Below are 19,345 nucleotides of genomic sequence, written 5' to 3'. Positions count from 1 at the left end.
TGGCCACCATGGCTAAAAATAGAACATGGGGGTAAAATGCAGTTTTTGGCTTATAACTCAAAAACCAAAGCATTAAGAGCAAATCTGACAGGAAGTAAAATTGTTGATCAGGTCATGATCTATCTGCCCTGGAATTTTCAGATGAATCGGATAATCGGTTGTTAGGTTGCTGCCCCTGAATTGGTAATTATGAGGAAATTTTGCTGTTTTTTTTGTTATCTTGAATATTATTATAGATAGAGATAAACTGTAAACAGCAATAATGTACAGCAAAGTAAGAACTAAAAATAAGTCACTATGACCAAAATAGTCAATTGACCCCCTAAGGAGTTATTGCCCTTCATAGTCAATTTTTAACAATTTTCTTAAAATTTGAAGATTTTCAATAACATTTTCCACAGAAAGTACTGTTATAGATAGAGATAATTGTAAGCAGCAAGAATGTTTAGTAAAGTAAGATCTACAAACATCACCATCACCAAAACACAATTTTGTCATGAATCCATCTGTGTCCATTGTTTAATATTCACATAGACCAAGGTGAGCGACACAGGCTCTTTAGAGCCTCTAGTTTTATGTTTATAATGCCATGGTTTAATTTTGGAAAGACTGAGGTAGACAATGACAAATTACAAGATCAGTCATTGGTTTCGTAACTACAGATTTTGCATAGTGAACACTTTTGGTGATATTCCATCAATACTGACCTGTTGCTTTCTTGACATTTATTTTATTTATTCGTTTCAAAACATAATTTTAGTTTACATGGTTTACAGGTTGAAACTTTAGTGCTGGTGATGACAAATCTGTATGGTTTTTTTTTATAATTACTTCATTACTTGGGTGTTTTTTTTTTAAATTTTAAAGATAAAAAAATGTCACATGTATCAGTTAAAAATGAACTGTTATGTTCATACAGTGAAACCTGACTAAACCGAACCCTTTCGGGACTTGAGATTTCGTTCGGTTTTGGCAGGTTTTCGGTTTCATCAGGTTCACAATGCATAACATGTGATATGATTGGTCTTCAGAACAAGTTTGGATTAGCCAGGTTTCCGGTTTATTCAGGGTTCGGTTTAATCAGGTTTGACTGTATATCATATTGACATTCAAATCTCCCATTATCATTAAATTGTCAGCAATTCGCCGTTTCAGAATCTAATGCATCCTGGGTAATATTTTCAAAAGCGTACACCAAAGCGTTTTGATTGGTTTAAAACGTTATAAACAATGGAAATTCAACCAATGACGTAACGTTATTCTCACTTTGGGGTACGAACAATGAAATAACCCATGATGCTTTAGATTCGGAAACGGCTAATTGCTTAATTTGAAATAACGAGTCATGTCCGTGAGGGTTTATAATTAGATCTTATTTAGCTCCTAAAAATAGCCAATTCAGTGTTGTACTAGGTTACTTATTTCACTGCTAAATGTAAATTATCCTTTGGTTATACTTGTGTATTCAAAACACATTCATTTGTACATCATTTCCTCTTAAAATTTCACATATATGCTTGTGAGTTTTGTGACAAATGATTCTACTGTTCATCCATGTCATCATATCTACATACATGTATTGTCACATATAAGAATACTAGTTTATAAACCTGGTACCTTTTGGTAGCTATTACTTGTGTGTTTCTCTATCCTATATGTTCTCCAATTTATTTGTATTGAAGTCCTGTCCATTGGTGTCATTTTGATTGTATTTACCATTGCCATAAAAGCGGGTGGTTTGATTAGCCACAAAACCAGGTTCGATCCACCATTTTTGTCGAGCCTTCGACTTTAGTCGAAAAAGCGAGACTAAGCAATCCTACATTCCGTCGTCGTCGGTGTCGTCGGCGGCGGCGTCCACAAATATTCACTCTGTGGTTAAAGTTTTTGAAATTTTAATAACTTTCTTAAACAATCCTTGGTTTGTACCAAACTTGGACAAAAGCTTGTTTAAGATCATGAGAGTATCCAGAAGTAAATTTTGTAAAACAATAAATCCATTTTTTCCGTATTTTACTTTAAATGGACTTAGATTTTCTGCCAGGAAACAACACATTCACTCTGGTTAAATTTTTAAAAATTTTGATAACTTTCTTATACTATTTTTAATTTGTACCAAACTTGGACAGAAGCTTGTTTATGATCAAAAGCTAGTATCTAGAAGGAAATTTTGTGAATATTTTGTACCTGTATATCTGTATTTTACTTATAAATGGACTTAGTTTTTCTTCCAGTTATTAAACATCACATCCATATAGCTAAAGTTTTTAAAACATTTTATTAGATTCATATAAGCTATCCTGGATTTTTTCCAAACTTGGACAGAAGCTTCTTACAATCAAAAGATAGTATCAAGTGGAATATTTTATTGATTTTTTCCCTCATTTTTGTTGAGCCTGCAATTTACAGCAAAAGTAGGCGAGACACTGAGTTCCGCGGAACCCTTGCAATTTTTTTCTTAAAATGTCCTTTACCAAGTCAGGAAAATGGCCATTGTTAGAAAATATTATAGTTCGTTTATGTGTGTGTTACATATATAGTGTTGTGTTGTAATTCTCCTCTTAGTTCATGATATGTTTTCCCCGGTCCTACTAAAAAGCGCCCGGGTGAAGAAAAAGCGCCCGGGAAAAAGAAAAAGCGCCTGAGAAGGGGAAAAAGCGCCTGGGGAAAAAAGACACAGGGAGAACAAAATAAGAATATTTTTATAACAATAAATGTTTTTCTAAATAAAAAAAAGTAAGCATTGCTTGTTTTGTTCTTACTATAAATTGGGATATGCACGATGCTACATTTAAAGTGTGTAGATAGTTTTGTTCCACTTTTACATTTTAGATTTCAAAGTAAGTAAATAAATATAAATAAGAGTATATAGAAGAATCATATTGCCCTCGATCAAAACGTACGTATTTTTGTTATTTAAAAAAAAAATCAGTGCCCGAGGTCTAATATTCGCAACTGCAAGGTGAACACTTTTCAAAGTTTTGTATTTTATGAAACACACTTGAATTGACAGTGGAAGATCGTGAAAGGGTTTCAACATGCCTGCCACTAAGAAAAGAAAAGTTAAAGCTACATCTCACTGCTGTTGGAACGATACAACATGACCGAGAATGGTTAGAGATTCTTGGTCCTGAAAATGAAAATACCAGAAGTCTATTATTACATGTATAATAACATGTGCTTGTCACTTTTATTGTTCTTAAATAATGTGTAACTCTTTTTATTTTATAAAATTATTATTTATCTGTCAGTGAAATTTAAAGTTGTTTTTTCATTTTTCATTTTGATATCGTTTTTGAAAAACATGTCTTATGGGGTGCATTTCATTCTAACCTCCATTTTGTAAACGTTGTATTCATATATAATTGTTAAAATTGAAACACTCATATTTGTTTTGTGCTTTTTGACAAATTTCTATTATCTGAGTTTGCAAAATGCTTGTTTAAATTTTAAAAAAAAATCATTGTGCACAACTTATTTCATCGACACAAAGTTGTCTCATGCCAATACAATATCTATATATTTTCCACGGGCGCTTTTTTTTTCTTTCCCGGGCTCTTTTTTCTCTTCTCCGGGCACTTTTTCTTTTCCCCGGGCCCATTTTCTTCACCCGGGAGCTCCTGTGCGCTTTTTACAATGTTTAGTAAGACCCGTTTCCCAGCAGCTCAGTTTTAGTTTGTAACCCGGATTTGTTTTTTTCTCAATCGATTTATGAATTTCAAACAGCGGTCTGACTATCGTATAGCTGCCTTTATTTACCATGGTACATAGAAGAGAGGTGATAGGAGGGGTCTTGATCCCGAAATCCCGGACTTGAAAAAACGAAATCCCGAGGTCCCGAATTTAAATAAAGCAAATCCCGACATCCCGAAATCCGAAAAAAGGATTCCCGGATCCCGAAAGGGGAACCCCGAAAGGGTCAATCCCGAAATCCCGAGCTTAAAAACACTCGATTCCGGAGTCCCGATAAAGGTCCTATCCCCCCTCATAGAACATATTTGCATATACTTCAGGTAATCAAAATAGACTAAATTTACTTACAGGTGTTTTCCCTTCTGTTTTATGCATTTTAATTAAAGACAACATTAGTGACGATCTGAAAAGATGCCGATTTGAGCAGGTGCCGAAGTGTCTTTTTCTAAAAGTGCCGAATTAGCATGTGCCTACTTGACCTACAGGTTACAAGAGCGCAATTATTTGTTTACATTTTACCGGCAAGATGGTACTCAGAATAGAATCCTATACGGCTTCTGATTGGTTGATACAGGATTGGAATTATATTTAATCGAAAGCTTATCCAATTAGGTTTAAAAATTGCCGAAAATCATATTCACGTTTTACGAAGTATAGAAAATATCTTCAATTTCTGCACGTCGGAGCCATTAAAAATATGCCTTTTTCATTAAGCGAAAAAAGTAGACGATTTTTTTCAACTGCATTTTAAGTCAATTTGAGCTGCATGACCCTATATTTTTTTTTGGTTGTAATGCAACACTGGCATTTGTACTAACAGGAACTGCCACCCGTTTTTCCCTAGTTTGTGTAGTCTTCGAGAAAAAAAATACGGAACACTAGTGGTACCCTATGGAAAATGCATTACGAATAATTGCGCTCTTGTAACCTACACGTACACACACATAACTAGTTGTGCCATAGTTGACACTCCATAGATAATAATGATCGGTTATCGCCCTTTGTTTATTGACACTTTGAAACTTGATGAATTCAGCGATTTCAAAACAGCAAAGACAGCAAAGAGAATGAAAGTTTTCGTAGTTTTATGTATCATTATGGTAAGACTTTATACCCCGAATGTAAAACACTATCAGCTTCTAACTCACAGAATTCATAAAACAATTCCAAAATAGTTCGTCACGGTCAGTTCATAATTTATTATTTAGGGGGGAGATCACAGGCATATTTATATGGATAGTCGACCTTCCTATGGATAGAAACAGGTGCCTGTGGGGGAGATGAAGCATTGCACTTGTTTCTGTAACCGCAACTAATTATCTACTCCAAATAATTATGAGGTCTTGGAAGGCTATTTTAAATTTTTGCTTTGACGCCTTCCTGTGACGCAGAAAGCGTCAAAGCAAAAGGGTAAATGTTGATTACTTGTTTGAGTCTCTCCTCTTGGTTACAGGTAGTCCCAGAAAAAAAAATAGCCTTGCCAGACATTTGGACTAGGTTACAGGTACATGTAGCTTCTAAAGACAATACAGCCAGAGCTCCAGATAAGAATTCACAAATTGGGTTTTTTACCCACCATTTTCTTATATAGTTGGGTGATAAAGTTTTTTGATTGCATTATCAATTCCAATTCACCCTTCATGTTAATATCAAATCCTTAATGTATAGGGTTTTTTCATCAACACAATATTGAATATTTAGGCAATATCAACCCCGGATTTTTTTTCCATCTTAAATATATATGTTTCTTTCTTTGTTTAGCTGTTTTATTTGGTTTAATTTTAGGGTTAGGGTTATTTGCTAGCTGTTTTATTTGGTTTATTGACTGAGAAGCAATTGTAGGTTTAATTTGTGTTCCATTTCAAACCTTCTGCCAGTTTTGTATTTTCTCATATAAACTGTAAAAAAATGGATATGTGTATTCACAGGCACTCGTCTTATACCTTTATATAATAAATTCTGAGACCAGTGTCTGTGTGTGTATTCATTAATTAACCGTAAAATGAAAAAAAAATAGTATAACTCTAATTATACTTGAACATGTTGAATGTTTATGTTTTATTCCAATTTTCATAAATCTGGGTTTAGTTGTCTTTTATTAGAACTTTTGGTTTCTGATGCTTTATCATGTCATAATTGATTTGGCCTTTCACTTTTTCCAACTGATTTCGTTTTTGAGGAAACACTGCTTTTATTAGCAATGTTCTCGTTAAGGTACGCACACACGCCCGTGTGTTCGATGGACGCTTCCTTTATTAAATTGCAGTCCACTATAACACTTAAGCATTTGACTGTACTTTTAAATAGCAGTCTACCAGTCATTATAAAAATCACCATAAAGTATATTAATGATTGTCTTTTATTAAGAACATCTGTATAACTTCTATTTCTTTTAATATGCATTGCCAACCTAATTTTTGTTTGTGTTCTTTTTTCAATTGTTCACGAACATTAATAATGTGTTAACTGTTGATATTTATAGCCTTTTTCTTCTTTGCTGTGAATACCACTGTCACTCTAATATAATTGTAATCAATTTAATTATTGTAAGTCTATTGTCTTCATTTTGTATGCCATAACCATTTAATGTAAATGTGTTTGTGCGAATAAAATATTGTCTATTGTCTATTGTCTTAAAACACTGGCTGATTCTTGTTATCATCATAACTTTCCCTAAGCTTTTCAAAAGAAGCAGAAAACATGCTTCTATTCAATATTTTTACCGGACATTCACTTTTGTTTTTTAAATTCAATGTATGTTATGATAAATCCCGAGCAATGCGAAAAAAATATGACTTCATGACACACGCTAGTTGGATAAACGCAAAGAAGATCGAAATGTTTTCAAAAACACGTGTACCTATTGAGCAACGGAAAACTCTAACAGGGACCCATTTCAGCTACTTGATGCAGGGATCTATTTTTAGAAAGAAAGGAAATTTCCAATTATAAATATTATAAAAATAGTTTACGCGACGACTGTAAACAGATAAGGGTAAATAACGCAAATGGTAGCCAATAAAAGGGTTGAGAACTCATGGTTTTGGAATATAATTGGGTTTTCCTTTGAATTAATTGGGTTATTGAACCCTGCAATGGGCAATTGCATTGGGTTTTTTATTATTTGTATTGCGTGATCACGCAAATACGCAGCTTATCTGGAGCTCTGTACAGCTTATCTCTATTGAGGGGGGATAGGACCTTTATCGGGACTCCGGGATTGGGAATTTTTAAGCTCAGGATTTCGGGATTGACTCTTACGGGATCCGGGAATTCTTTTTTTCGAATTTCAGGACCTCAGGATTTCATGTTTTTAAGCCCGGGAATTCAGGATCTGGTGTTTTTAAGCCCGGGATTTTGGGATCAGGACCCCTCCTACCATCCCTCTCTATTTGTCCGCCATTACTGGATATCATACAGGTTTCCGTAAAAATTTGACGTCATAAAACAAAATATCTGAGGCCAAAATGGAAAAAGGATTGTTGTATGCATCAAAAGTTCAAGCGGCCGGTTCAGCCAGGATAAGCAATATGGTGCATCAAGTTCACATACTTTAATGATGTTATAATAAAGACAAATCTACATGTCACAGTCAGTATTTCATATAAATACACATTAAATCATCACTTCACCTTATTAAGCACCAATATGAGGCAGGCATTACCTGTAAATGGGGACGAAGTCTGTATTATTTATTTTTTTGTAACTTAAAAATATTTGTTAAAAAAAAGAAACGGAAATACCGTAAAGTTTCCAATTTTGGTTCTGTTGTTAGGGATTTTAGTTGTGATGTTATTTAGGTTATGACGTCATATGCAATGTAAACAAAGAACGCTATCATCAGGTAACCTTTTTTCATATCAAGGAATTATTAAAAATGAAATTGGTATTGCGTTCCTAATCCTACATGTATTTCATACTAGACTGATAAATATATTATATTTTACTCAAAGTTTCATACAAACGAGACCGGAAAAAGGAAGTACATTGTAGATTTCTGCGCAGATGCGGGAATTCAAAACATGACATAAATTTTTTTCCCCCGATTTTGAGTTTATTAGTACAATGAAAATTCCCGATTTTTTTTCTATTTTTGTTGTTGTTGATTTTTCTACTGTTATTGGGGACTTTGTCCCCATATAATGAAAAGTTGGGAAAAATTACAGTCTGCACCGTTAGCCACTAGTCCGATGCCCCAGACTAGTAAATATTAATTCGAACTGGTCAAAATTTTCTATAGTCATATAGGGACAAGTTTTGATATTTAGTGTCTGGACTAGTAGATGAAAAAGTTTTTGGTGCAGACTGAAATTATCTCCCCTCTTCTTAATAAATAATATTGAAAAACCTTAATTTTCTACTTACTTAACATTAGTTAACTTTACTTGTTTTATAAAATAAACGGGCTACTTAATTTTATATGGGAAAGGGAAAACCAGATGTGAAAGCTTGACAGTTTCAAATATTTAGCCAAAGTTTTGTATTCAAACAAGCCAAAATTGTAAGCCGTAACTGCCAAATTGCATATAGTTGAAGCTGGCTAGGAGGAAAATAGTCCTAATTAATAGGAACCTACATGTACCTTGTGAATCTATTACAGACAAGTGGCTCTTGCATAAAAAGCAATGATTTAAAGTATGAGTAGGCCTGAACCCTTTCCTACATCAAAATTTTTGTTTTGCATACATTTGATGTATGCCTTTTTGTGCTTCTTCGTTACATTTGTTGTTTTTATAGTGATTAAGATGATAACACAATGTTGACATTTTTACCTATTATGTCTTGTTTTGTTCACGCATCGGTGACTATATAATGGAATTTGATGCGACTGTCATACAAGTGAGAGGTTTAGCTAGCTATAAAACCAGGTTCAATCCACCATTTTCTACATTTGAAAATGCCTGTACCAAGTCAGGAATATGACAGTTCTTTTCCATTCGTTTTTGATGCGTTTTGTTATTTGATTTTGCCATGTGATTATAGACTTTCCGAATTGATTTTCCTCTGAGTTCAGTATTTTTGTGATTTTACTTTTTGTACTTGATTCGCATAGGATTTTTCAACAAAATATTGAAGATATGCTTTGAAGTATTAATGCATTGCGAAAAACAAATATTCCATCAAATAAATTTTAGGGAGCTACCATTTGATTTTTATGGGGGGGCTAGGATGAAAAATTTTGTCCTGCATTTTTTTTTTAGTTGTAATCTCTGTCCTGCCTTTTTATTTTTCACTCTATTCGGTCCTGCCTTTTTATACGACCGCAAATTTTGAAAAACTTTCGTCGTATATTGCTATCACGTTGGCGTCGTCGTCGTCGTCGTCGTCGTGGTCCGAATACTTTTAGTTTTTGCACTCTAACTTTAGTAAAAGTGAATAGAAATCTATGAAATTTTAACACAAGGTTTATGACCATAAAAGGAAGGTTGGTATTGATTTTGGGAGTTTTGGTCCCAACATTTTAGGAATTAGGGGCCAAAAAGGGCCCAAATAAGCATTTTCTTGGTTTTCGCACCATAACTTTAGTTTAAGTTAATAGAAATATATGAAATTTTGACACAAGGTTTATGACCACAAAAGAAAGATTGGGATTGATTTTGGGAGTTTTGGTTTCAATAGTTTAGGAATAAGGGGCCAATAAAGGGCCCAAATAAGCATTTTTCTTGGTTTTTGCACAATAACTTTAGTTTAAGTAAATAGAAATCTATGAAATTTAAACACAATGTTTATGACCACAAAAGGAAGGTTGGTATTGATTTTGGGAGTTTAGGACCCAACAGTTTAGGAATTGGGGGCCAAAAAGGGACCCAAATAAGCATTTTTCTTGGTTTTCGCACCATAACGTTAGTATAAGTAAATACAAATCTATGAAATTTAAACACAAGGCTTATGACCATAAAAGGAAGGTTGGTATTGATTTTGGGAGTTTTGGTCCAAACAGTTTAGGAAAAAGGGGCCCAAAGGGTCCAAAATTAAACTTTGTTTGATTTCATCAAAATTGAATAATTGGGGTTCTTTGATATGCCGAATCTAACTGTATATGTAGATTCTCAACTTTTGGTCCCGTTTTCAAATTGGTCTACATTAAGGTCCAAAGGGTCCAAAATTAAACTTAGTTTGATTTTGACAAAAAATGAATCGGTTGGGTTCTTTGATATGTTGAATCTAAAAATGTACTTAGATTCTTGATTATTGAAGTTTTTTGGTCCAGTTTTCAAATTGGTCTACATTAAGGTCCAAAGGGTCCAAAATTAAACTTTGTTTGATTTCATCAAAAATTGAATCCTTGGGGTTCTTTGATATGCCAAATCTAACTGTGTATGTAGATTCTTCATTTTTGGTCCTGTTTTCAAATTTCAAATTCTACATTAAAGTCCAAAGGGTCCAAAATTAAACTAAGTTTGATTTTAACAAAAATTGAATTCTTGGGCCTCTTTGATATGCTGAATCTAAACATGTACTTAGATTTTTGATTATGGGCCCAGTTTTCAAGTTGGTCCAAATCAGGATCTAAAATTATTATATTAAGTATTGTGCAATAGCAAGTCTTTTCAATTGCACAGTATTGTGCAATGGCAAGAAATATCTAATTGCACAATATTGTGAAATAGCAAATTTTTTTTTAATTAGAGTTATCTTTCTTTGTCCAGAATAGTAAGCAAGAAATATCCTATTGCACATATTGTGCAATAGCAAGAATTTTTTTTAATTGGAGTTATCTTTCTTTGTCAGTCAGAGCTCAGACATAAATAGGTCTGAATCTGCTTTTGACTCATAGAGGTCTAAATTTGTAAGTTTTAGGATTTGTCTCCCTTTAATGCAAGTAAAAATACGACTTTAATAAGTCAAATATTGTTAAGCAAGAAATAATTGACCAGAATCAAAAAGTTGCAAATATCGACTCCTACAAGTCGATAAGTTACCAAAATTGGTAAACTTCAAGACCCACGCATATTTATAAAAAGGTCATGCATCTAAATCAAATAATGACAACATTGAAAAACAATGCTTTGTCTTCTAGAGAAAAATATGAATGAGAGTCTAAAAAATCGGAGATAATGTTAATTAACCTTACAATGCAACCACCTGGAGCCACACTTAATGAGATAAAACCTCTGTGTTTAGTAAGGATGTTCAATTAGGTAATTAAATATAGATAGCTCAAGTCCTTGTGAACTCTCAGATAGGTTTTTGCTGTCATAGGAGGTGTACTTTGGCCACCAAGTCAAATTAAGTTTTTTCATCAACATAAATAGACCTAAACAAGTCTGTCATTTTCTGACTTAGATAAGTCTAAAATTGAAAACACATTTTTATAATAAATACATGTTTTGACTTCTGTAAGTCAAAAACAAAAATCGACTTGTTTATGTCTGAGCTCTGACTGTTTGTCCAGAATCAACTTAAATCTTTGTTATATACAATATACAATGTACATGTATATACACTTTTTACTACCAACTGATAAATTTAAATAATCTTTACCATTCAGTGATAACAAGCAGTTTTTTTACATCTTAATATTTTATGATGTATTTAAATGAGTAGTTATTGTTGCAAACTCCATTAGAAATTTGAATTGATATCAGTTTTGAAAAAGGGAAACGGGGATGTGAAAAAAAGGGGGGGGGGGTTAAATTTTTCTCATCTCAGATTTCATAAATAAAAAGAAAATTTCTTCAAACATTTAGAGAGGATTAATATTCAACAGCATAGTGAATTGCTCAAAGGCAAAAAAAACCTTTTAAGTTCATTAGACCACATTCATTCTGTGTCAGAAACCTATGCTGTGTCAACTATTTAATTTTAGATTTAAAAAGTTTGAAGAAGAAATCTTTAATTGATTTGTAAAATCTTGGCATTTGTTTTGTGTAAAAAAAAAACATGTAATGTCAAAAATTTGATCACAATCCAAATTCAGAGCTGTATCATGCTTGAATGTTTTGTCCATACTTGCCCCAACTGTTCAGGGTTCGACCTCTGCGGTCGTATAAAGCTGCGCCCTGCGGAGCACCTGGTTTTTATTAGTTTATCCTGACTTTTTTTTACCTAAATTGCCATCCTGCCTTTTTTTTTTTTGCAAAGTGTCTCATCCTGCCTTTTTTTTTTTACTCAAAACTCCTGTCCTGCCTATTTTTTTCAAATTTCATCCTAGCCCCCCATTAGGATCTATATAAAATTGATGTCAATTAAACACGACAGGTGCCACATGTGGAGCAGGATCTGCTTACCCTTCTGGAGCACCTGAGATCACCCCTAGTTTTTGGTTGGGTTCTTGTTGCTTATTCTTTAGTTTTTTATGTTGATAAGTTGTGTCATGTGTTCTAATGTTTGTCTGTTTTTTCTTTTTCATTTTTAGCCAGGCTTTGTCAGTTTATTTTCGATTTATGAGTTTGACTGTCCATTTGGGTTCTTTTGTCCCTCTTTTTTCAACAAAACTTGCTGCAATTTTGAACCCCCACCCCGAACTATTTGAATTAAGATTTTTATCTTTCATTGATTTTTTTATGTCGTCCCTTATGACGTCTTGAAAAGCTATTTTATTTTTCCAGGTGCATAGCTCCCTATAGGCCAACACGCAGGTGCTTGCACATTGGCATGCTGAACCAAAAAAAAAATATATTCACGATTTTCATCATTCTTTGTTAAGAGTGTATAAAATGGAATACATTTCTACTTAATACCATCCAATTAACTAGCCTAATTTATTTTCATCACTGCTAGACAGTTGTTTGTTCAACTGTCTGTGAACTCAAACGCATTTTATTATACTTAAATGATTTTCATTCGTCCTAATATTATTTGTTTTTATATGCCCCTCAAAACGCGACGTCATGTGATATTTAGGCTTTACCCACATGTACGTTCTTACATCTATTAGACGTTGGTTTCTGCTCTCTTACTTTAGTTTGCATCAACCAAATTTTACGAAACTTATACACAGTGCTTGTTAACAAAATACAGATCAAGTTGAAATTGGGGTACTGTCACTTTGGTTATTCAAGAGTTATAAATGCAGAAATCTGTTTCTGCTCTCATTTAACTTCAGTTTGCCTCAACCAAATGTTTCAAATCTTATAAACAATGCTAAGTACCATAAAACACAGATCAAGTTAGTTTTGAAGCCAATTGTATGTTTTTCCAGGACGTCCTTTTTATTTTTATTTTTGGTCTTAATTTAGTGTCTGGTTTTATTGTCGAGCCTGCGACTTTTGTCACAGAAAGCTCGACATAGGGATAGTGATCCGGCGGCGGCGGTGTTAGCTCACTTCTTAAAAGCTTTATATTTTAGAAGGTGGGAGACCTGGATGCTTCATACTTTGTATATGGATGCCTCATGTTACAAAGTTTCTGTCAGTCACATGTCCAATGTCCTTGACCTCATTTTCATGGTTCGGTGACTACTTGAAAAAAAAGTTAAGATTTTTTGTAATGTAAAATTCTCTCTTAATATTATAAGTAATAGGATAACTATATTTGGTATGTGCGTACCTTGCAAGGTCCTCTTGCCCGTCAGACAGTTTTCACTTGACCTCGACCTCATTTCATGGATCAGTGAACAAGGTTAAGTTTTGGTGGTCAAGTCCATATCTGAGATACTATAAGCAATAGGTCTAGTATATTTGGTGTATGGAAGCACTGTAAGGTGTACATGTCCAACTGGCAGGTGTGATCTGACCTTGACCTCATTTTCATGGTTCAGTGGTTATAGTTAAGTTTTTGTGTTTTGGTCTGTTTTTCTTATACTGTATGCAATAGGTCTTCTATATTTTGTGTATGTAATGGTTGTAAGGTGTACAGGTCTACCTGGCAGGTGTCATATGACCTTGACCTCATTTTGATGGTTCAGTGGTCAAAGTTAAGTTTTTGAGTTTTGGCCTTTTTTTCTAATACTATATGCAATAGGTCAACTATGTTTGGTGTATGGAAATACCTACCTGTCAGTTGCGCAGGTTTTATTTGACCTTGACCTCATTTTGTACGGTTCATTGCTCAGTGTTAAGCTTTTGTGTTTTGGTCTGTTTTTCTAAAACTATAAGCAACAAGTCAATTTTATTTGTTGTATGGAAGAATTGTTAGCTGTACATGCCTACCTGGCATGGTTCATCTGACCTTGACCTCATTTTCATGGTTCAAAGGTCAATGTTTATATTTAATGCGTTTCCCTCGGTTTTAGTTTGTTATCCCGATTTTGTTTTTTGTCCATGGATTTATGAGTTTTGAACAGCGGTATACTACTGTTGCCTTTATTTAGTTTTCTTGGTTTATGCTAAGTTTATGTGACAGTTGTAATAAAGCTTTATTATTAGGACTATCAACATAATATCAATGATTAGTAAAGAAGGCGAGACATTCCAGTGTGTGCACTCTTGTTAAAAAAAAAAGTACGATTCACATCAATCGCAAGTTTGCTCAATGGACAATACGCTAGTGTATAACACTTTGCAATCATATGCCAATGTCGCTGTGTGAGACACTCCATGTGACAAGCCCAGTGCTGTATCCTTCTGTAGATACTATTTAATTTTAGTATTGTGTTGACAAGGCAGATAATAAGTGCTGCAAATTTTATGGGGGGAGGGGGCTAGGATGAAATTTGAAAAAATATAAAAAGGCAGGACCAAACAGAGTGAAAAATAAAAAGGCAGGACAGAGATTACATACAGCTAATAAAAAAAGGCAGGACAAAATTTTTCATCCTAGCCCCCCATAAAAATCAAATGGTAGCTCCCTTATATTCATCTGGATTAAAGCAACGGAGAAGTTTGTTCCTGTTAAGACCTGAAGAGCATGTTTGAGGGTTTGGATGGGGTTAAATGATTAAAGAATAATGCCCTTTAAAAATGAAGATTAGAGAATAAATGGCCATAAAAATAAAAATTAGAGAAAAAAGGGGGTAATTTTTTGAAGATTAGAAAAAAAGGGGTGAAAATTAAATGTTTACAGAATAACAGACCCCCCCATCCAGACCCTCATGTTTTGGACACTTTTTGGTAAATTAAGTCTCAAAATTATGTGTTGCTTTATATGTATTCAACAATGTTCAATGTACCATGATTGACCCAATTGAAAACAATTCTGAATATTTTTGCATTAATGAATTTTCTATAAGTCCTATGTAGCATAACTTTCTTATGACCGAAAACCATAAAAAAAAATAATTCTGCATTAAAAACAGATCCACAAAGTTTTTTGGCATCGCTCTGCTGAGAGATGATTCCACATAAATTATCTTAGCTACAAGTTTGTACGCCCCTGTTTTCCATCACTAATAAGCGACAAGAAGAAGAATTTAACGTTAAGAAGCACAAGAAAATAAATTAAGCGATAACAAAGCTAATATTCTATCAATATTAAAATATAAATTTATAAGAAACTCAATATTTATATAAAGAGGGGAGCGCTCATGATCAGTATTAAGATATTGACAAATATAATGCCTACCCAGGTTAAAATGAGCACAGAGAATGGCATGAAAGAATTATTTCTTAATTATGCAGGATGTAACATACATTTACTATATGAGTAGTGGTACTACCAGTAATTACACCTGACCTGTAGCAATTCTTAGTCTTAATTTTCACAATTTTTCTTTTATATATTTTCAGTCAATTATTAGTTAGCTGAATGTCATGAAATAAGACCCATGGTTGACACTACCAATTGACAATAGACCGGTAAAAGATGCCACCAATTGACAACAGACCAGTAAAAGATCCCACCATTTGTCAACAGACCAGTTAAAGATGTCCATTTATAGATACAAAGAAAGAGAAATAAAAGCATAATATTGACAAAACAGTTGTTTGATGGAAGTACAAACCAATTCGAAAAGGTTTGATATTGGATAATATATATATAATTAAAAATATTTCAACTGATGGAAGTACAAATCAATGTGAAAGGTCTGATATTGGACTATATTTAATATAAATAAGGCTATGTCAACTAGAAGTTTTCTTGACTAGACTACAGAGGACTGAACACAGTCACCCATGAGATGTCATGCTCATGACATTGCATGGGAAGCATATAGATAAGAAATTTCTATTGTGGAGAAAGAAGAAGTAATTCAAATTAGTGGAACACATGCACATTTATATAAGTGATTAAAGTACAATTTTACAGTATGTATCAGAGAATTCAGCCGAAGGTAAAACCTTCAAAAGACACAAAAATAGTTATTGTTCATAAACCTCAGACATTTCATGTATGTGGTCATTGTAAAAAAAGTTTCACAGAGAAAGAACACTTACAGAATCATATAAGAATACATTTTGTCAACAAACCTCATATATGTGTTGTATGTGGTGAAAGATTTACTACTAAAGAGCATTTACTGGAACACAGGAAAAAACATATTGCTGATATACCTTACACATGTGCTGTGTGTGGTAAAATTTTTAGAATTACTGAACAATATCAGAAACACATGAGAACACATATTGCTTATAAACATCCAGATGAAAAGATAACTGAGAAAGAACACTTACAGAATCACATGAGAACACATATTGCTTATAAACCTCCAGATGAAAAGATAACTGAGAAAGAATACTTACAGAATCACATGAGAACACATATTGCTTATAAACCTCCAGATGAAAAGATAACTGAGAAAGAACACTTACAGAATCACATGAGAACACATATTGCTTATAAACCTCCAGATGAAAAGATGACTGAGAAAGAACACTTACAGAATCACATGAGAACACATATTGCTTATAAACCTCCAGATGAAAAGATAACTGAGAAAGAACACTTACAGAATCACATGAGAACACATATTGCTTATAAACCTCCAGATGAAAAGATAACTGAGAAAGAACACTTACAGAATCACATGAGAATCCATATTGTTAACGAAACTCACACGTGTGTTGTATGTCATGAAAAGTTTACTAAGAAAAAGGAACTTACTAATCACATGAGAATACATATTGTTAACGAAACTCACACGTGTGTTGTATGTCATGAAAAGTTTACTAAGAAAAAGGAACTTACTACTCACATGAGAATACATATTATCTATAAGCCTCATACATGTACTGTATGTCATGAAAAGTTCACTAAGAAAGAGCACTTGGATGAACACATAAACACCCATATTGTTGACAAACCTCACACATGTACTGTGTGTGGTGAAAAGTTTACAACTAATGATCATATGCAGGAACACATGAGAACACATAGTGTCAATAAACTACATGCATGTATTGTATGCAATGAATCGTTTACTAAGAAAGAGGACTTGCAAGAGCACACAAGAAAACATATTATTAATAAACCCCACACATGTAATGTGTGCGGTAAAAATTTTACTGACATACAACACCTAAAAGACCACCAGGAGACACACATTGTTTATAAACCACATACATATATTTTATGTGATGAAAAGTTTACCATGTTCACTCCACACGTACAGCTTCCAATAAGAACACATATCATTAAAAAACCATACACATGTGCTGTGTGTGGTGAAAAATTTACAGACAAACAACACCTACAGGACCACACGAGAACACACGTTGATAGACCTTATAATTGTGTTTTATGTGGTTTAGGGTTTGATCGAAGTGATTTATTTGAATCACACATGAGCACACACGCTGATTTCATATCTTATCTGTGTGATGTGTGTGGACTAGGATTTAAAAATAAACTGCAATTTCAGAAACACACAAGAAATCATAAAGCTAGACAGTGTAATTTGTGTGGTAAACGATTTCATGATTCCTACTACTTACAGAAACACATGAGACAACACAGTGACGAAAAACCACATAAGTGTGAGTTTTGTGAAAAGCAGTTTAAGTATTCGTTTTTCTTAAAAACACACATGAGAACACATACTGGAGAAAAACCGTATCAATGTGATCTGTGTGGTAAAGTGTTCAGCGAAAATCAAGCGTTGAAAAGACATATGATATCACATACTGATGAGAAACCTTATAAATGTGATATGTGCGGTAAAAGTTATGGTCGAAAAGATGATTTAAAGAGACATTTGTCATTACATACGGGTGAGAAACCTTATCAATGTAAGTCATGTGGTAAAAGTTTCAGATTAGAAAAATACTTACAAAAGCATATGAGAACACACAATGGAGATAAACCGTACACTTGCAGGGCATGTGGCAAAGGATTTGGTCAGAAACATTCCTTGGAGAGACACATACGAACTCATACACATACATTAGATAGACCAGTAAGAAATTATACACATAATGATGACAAACCTTATAAGTGTGCTGTGTGTGGTCAAGGGTTGTGTAGTAAAGACACTCTAAGGGTGCACATGAAATTACACACTGGTGATGGTATGCATAAATGTGATGTATGCGGTAAACAGTTTAATAGGAAACATAACCTACGAACTCATTCGAAAAAACATTCTGGAAATCTTCGACACTGTAGTATTTGTGGCAAAGGATTTGTTACAGATTACAACTTACAAAGACACAAAAAAACACATGATAATGATAAGCGTTGGAAATTTGATGTTTGCTAATTTTACGGATGTAATATATGCTTGAAATTTGATGTTTGCTAATTTACGAATGTAATATATCCTTGAAACTTGATATTTGCTAATTGTACGATTGTAATACAATTAATGTTCGAAACTTGATGTTTGTGAATTGTATGGTGATGGTGATAAAGTTAGAAACTAAATGTTTGTGAATTGAAGATAGTGATAAGGACGAACAATCACAAAATTACATACCTGCCAACTGTCACTATTCGCGGGGGATTTCCCCCATGAATGTTCCTCAATTGTAAATTTTGAGAGAGCAATTTTGTCCACAATTTAAAACAAAATAATCAATTTACAATGACTTACAAATACATGTTATATGCATGTAACAGTATGAAAAAATATTGACATACTTTGAAGGCCCTTTTAAAGGATTTGTAGGACTATAAAAGCTGAATTCAACATAAAACCCCCATGGAAATTTGAAAAATTGGCAGGTATGAAAATACAGAACTCTGAGGAAAATTCATAAAAAGAAATTCATAAATAAAATGGCAATATCAAAAGCTCAAACACATCAAACGATTCAGCTGTCATATACCTGACTTGGTACAGGATAAAAACGATGGGTTTAACGGTAACCTTATTTTATATCTATACTATAAAACTTTTCGAAACTTGATGAGTTTTAATTGTATGAAGGTGATATAAACGTTCGAAACTTGGTGTTTGTAATTTGTATGATGGTGAAAAACGTTTGAAATAAAATTGAGAATGGAAATGGGGAATGTGTCAAAGAGACAACAACCCGCCCAAATAAAAAACAACAGCAGAGGGTCACCAACAGGTCTTCAATGTAGCGAGAAATTCCCGCACCCGGAGGCGTCCTTCAGCTGGCCCCTAAACAAATATATACTAGTCCAGTGATAATGAACGCCATACTAATTTCCAAATTGTACACAAGAAACTAAAATTAAAATAATACAAGACTAACAAAGGCCAGAGGCTCCTGACTTGGGACAGGCGCAAAAATGCGGCGGGGTTAAACATGTTTGTGAGATCTCAACCCTCCCCCTATACCTCTAACCAATGTAGTAAAGTAAACGCATAACAATACGCACATTAAAATTCAGTTCAAGAGAAATCCGAGTCTGATGTCAGAAGATG

The 19,345-nt window shown here is 33.6% G+C and overlaps 1 protein-coding gene across 1 annotated transcript; it reads left to right on the top strand.

Annotated features, from left to right (window-relative positions):
• The first annotated feature begins 4,711 nt into the window (after positions 1-4,711).
• LOC143051589 (uncharacterized) lies at positions 4,712-18,904 on the top strand. The gene is made up of 2 exons (XM_076224475.1): positions 4,712-4,793; positions 15,303-18,904. Exon 2 carries the CDS (start codon positions 15,824-15,826, stop codon positions 18,209-18,211), a length of 2,388 nt encoding a protein of 795 aa, XP_076080590.1. The 5' UTR covers positions 4,712-4,793; positions 15,303-15,823; the 3' UTR covers positions 18,212-18,904.
• The last annotated feature ends 441 nt before the right edge of the window (positions 18,905-19,345 follow it).

Source organism: Mytilus galloprovincialis, chromosome 11 (genome assembly GCF_965363235.1).
Source record: "Mytilus galloprovincialis chromosome 11, xbMytGall1.hap1.1, whole genome shotgun sequence".
In the NCBI taxonomy this organism is placed as follows: Eukaryota; Metazoa; Mollusca; class Bivalvia; order Mytilida; family Mytilidae; genus Mytilus; species Mytilus galloprovincialis.
Note: the sequence above shows the minus strand (reverse complement) of the source record. Positions and strands in the feature narration are given on the sequence as shown.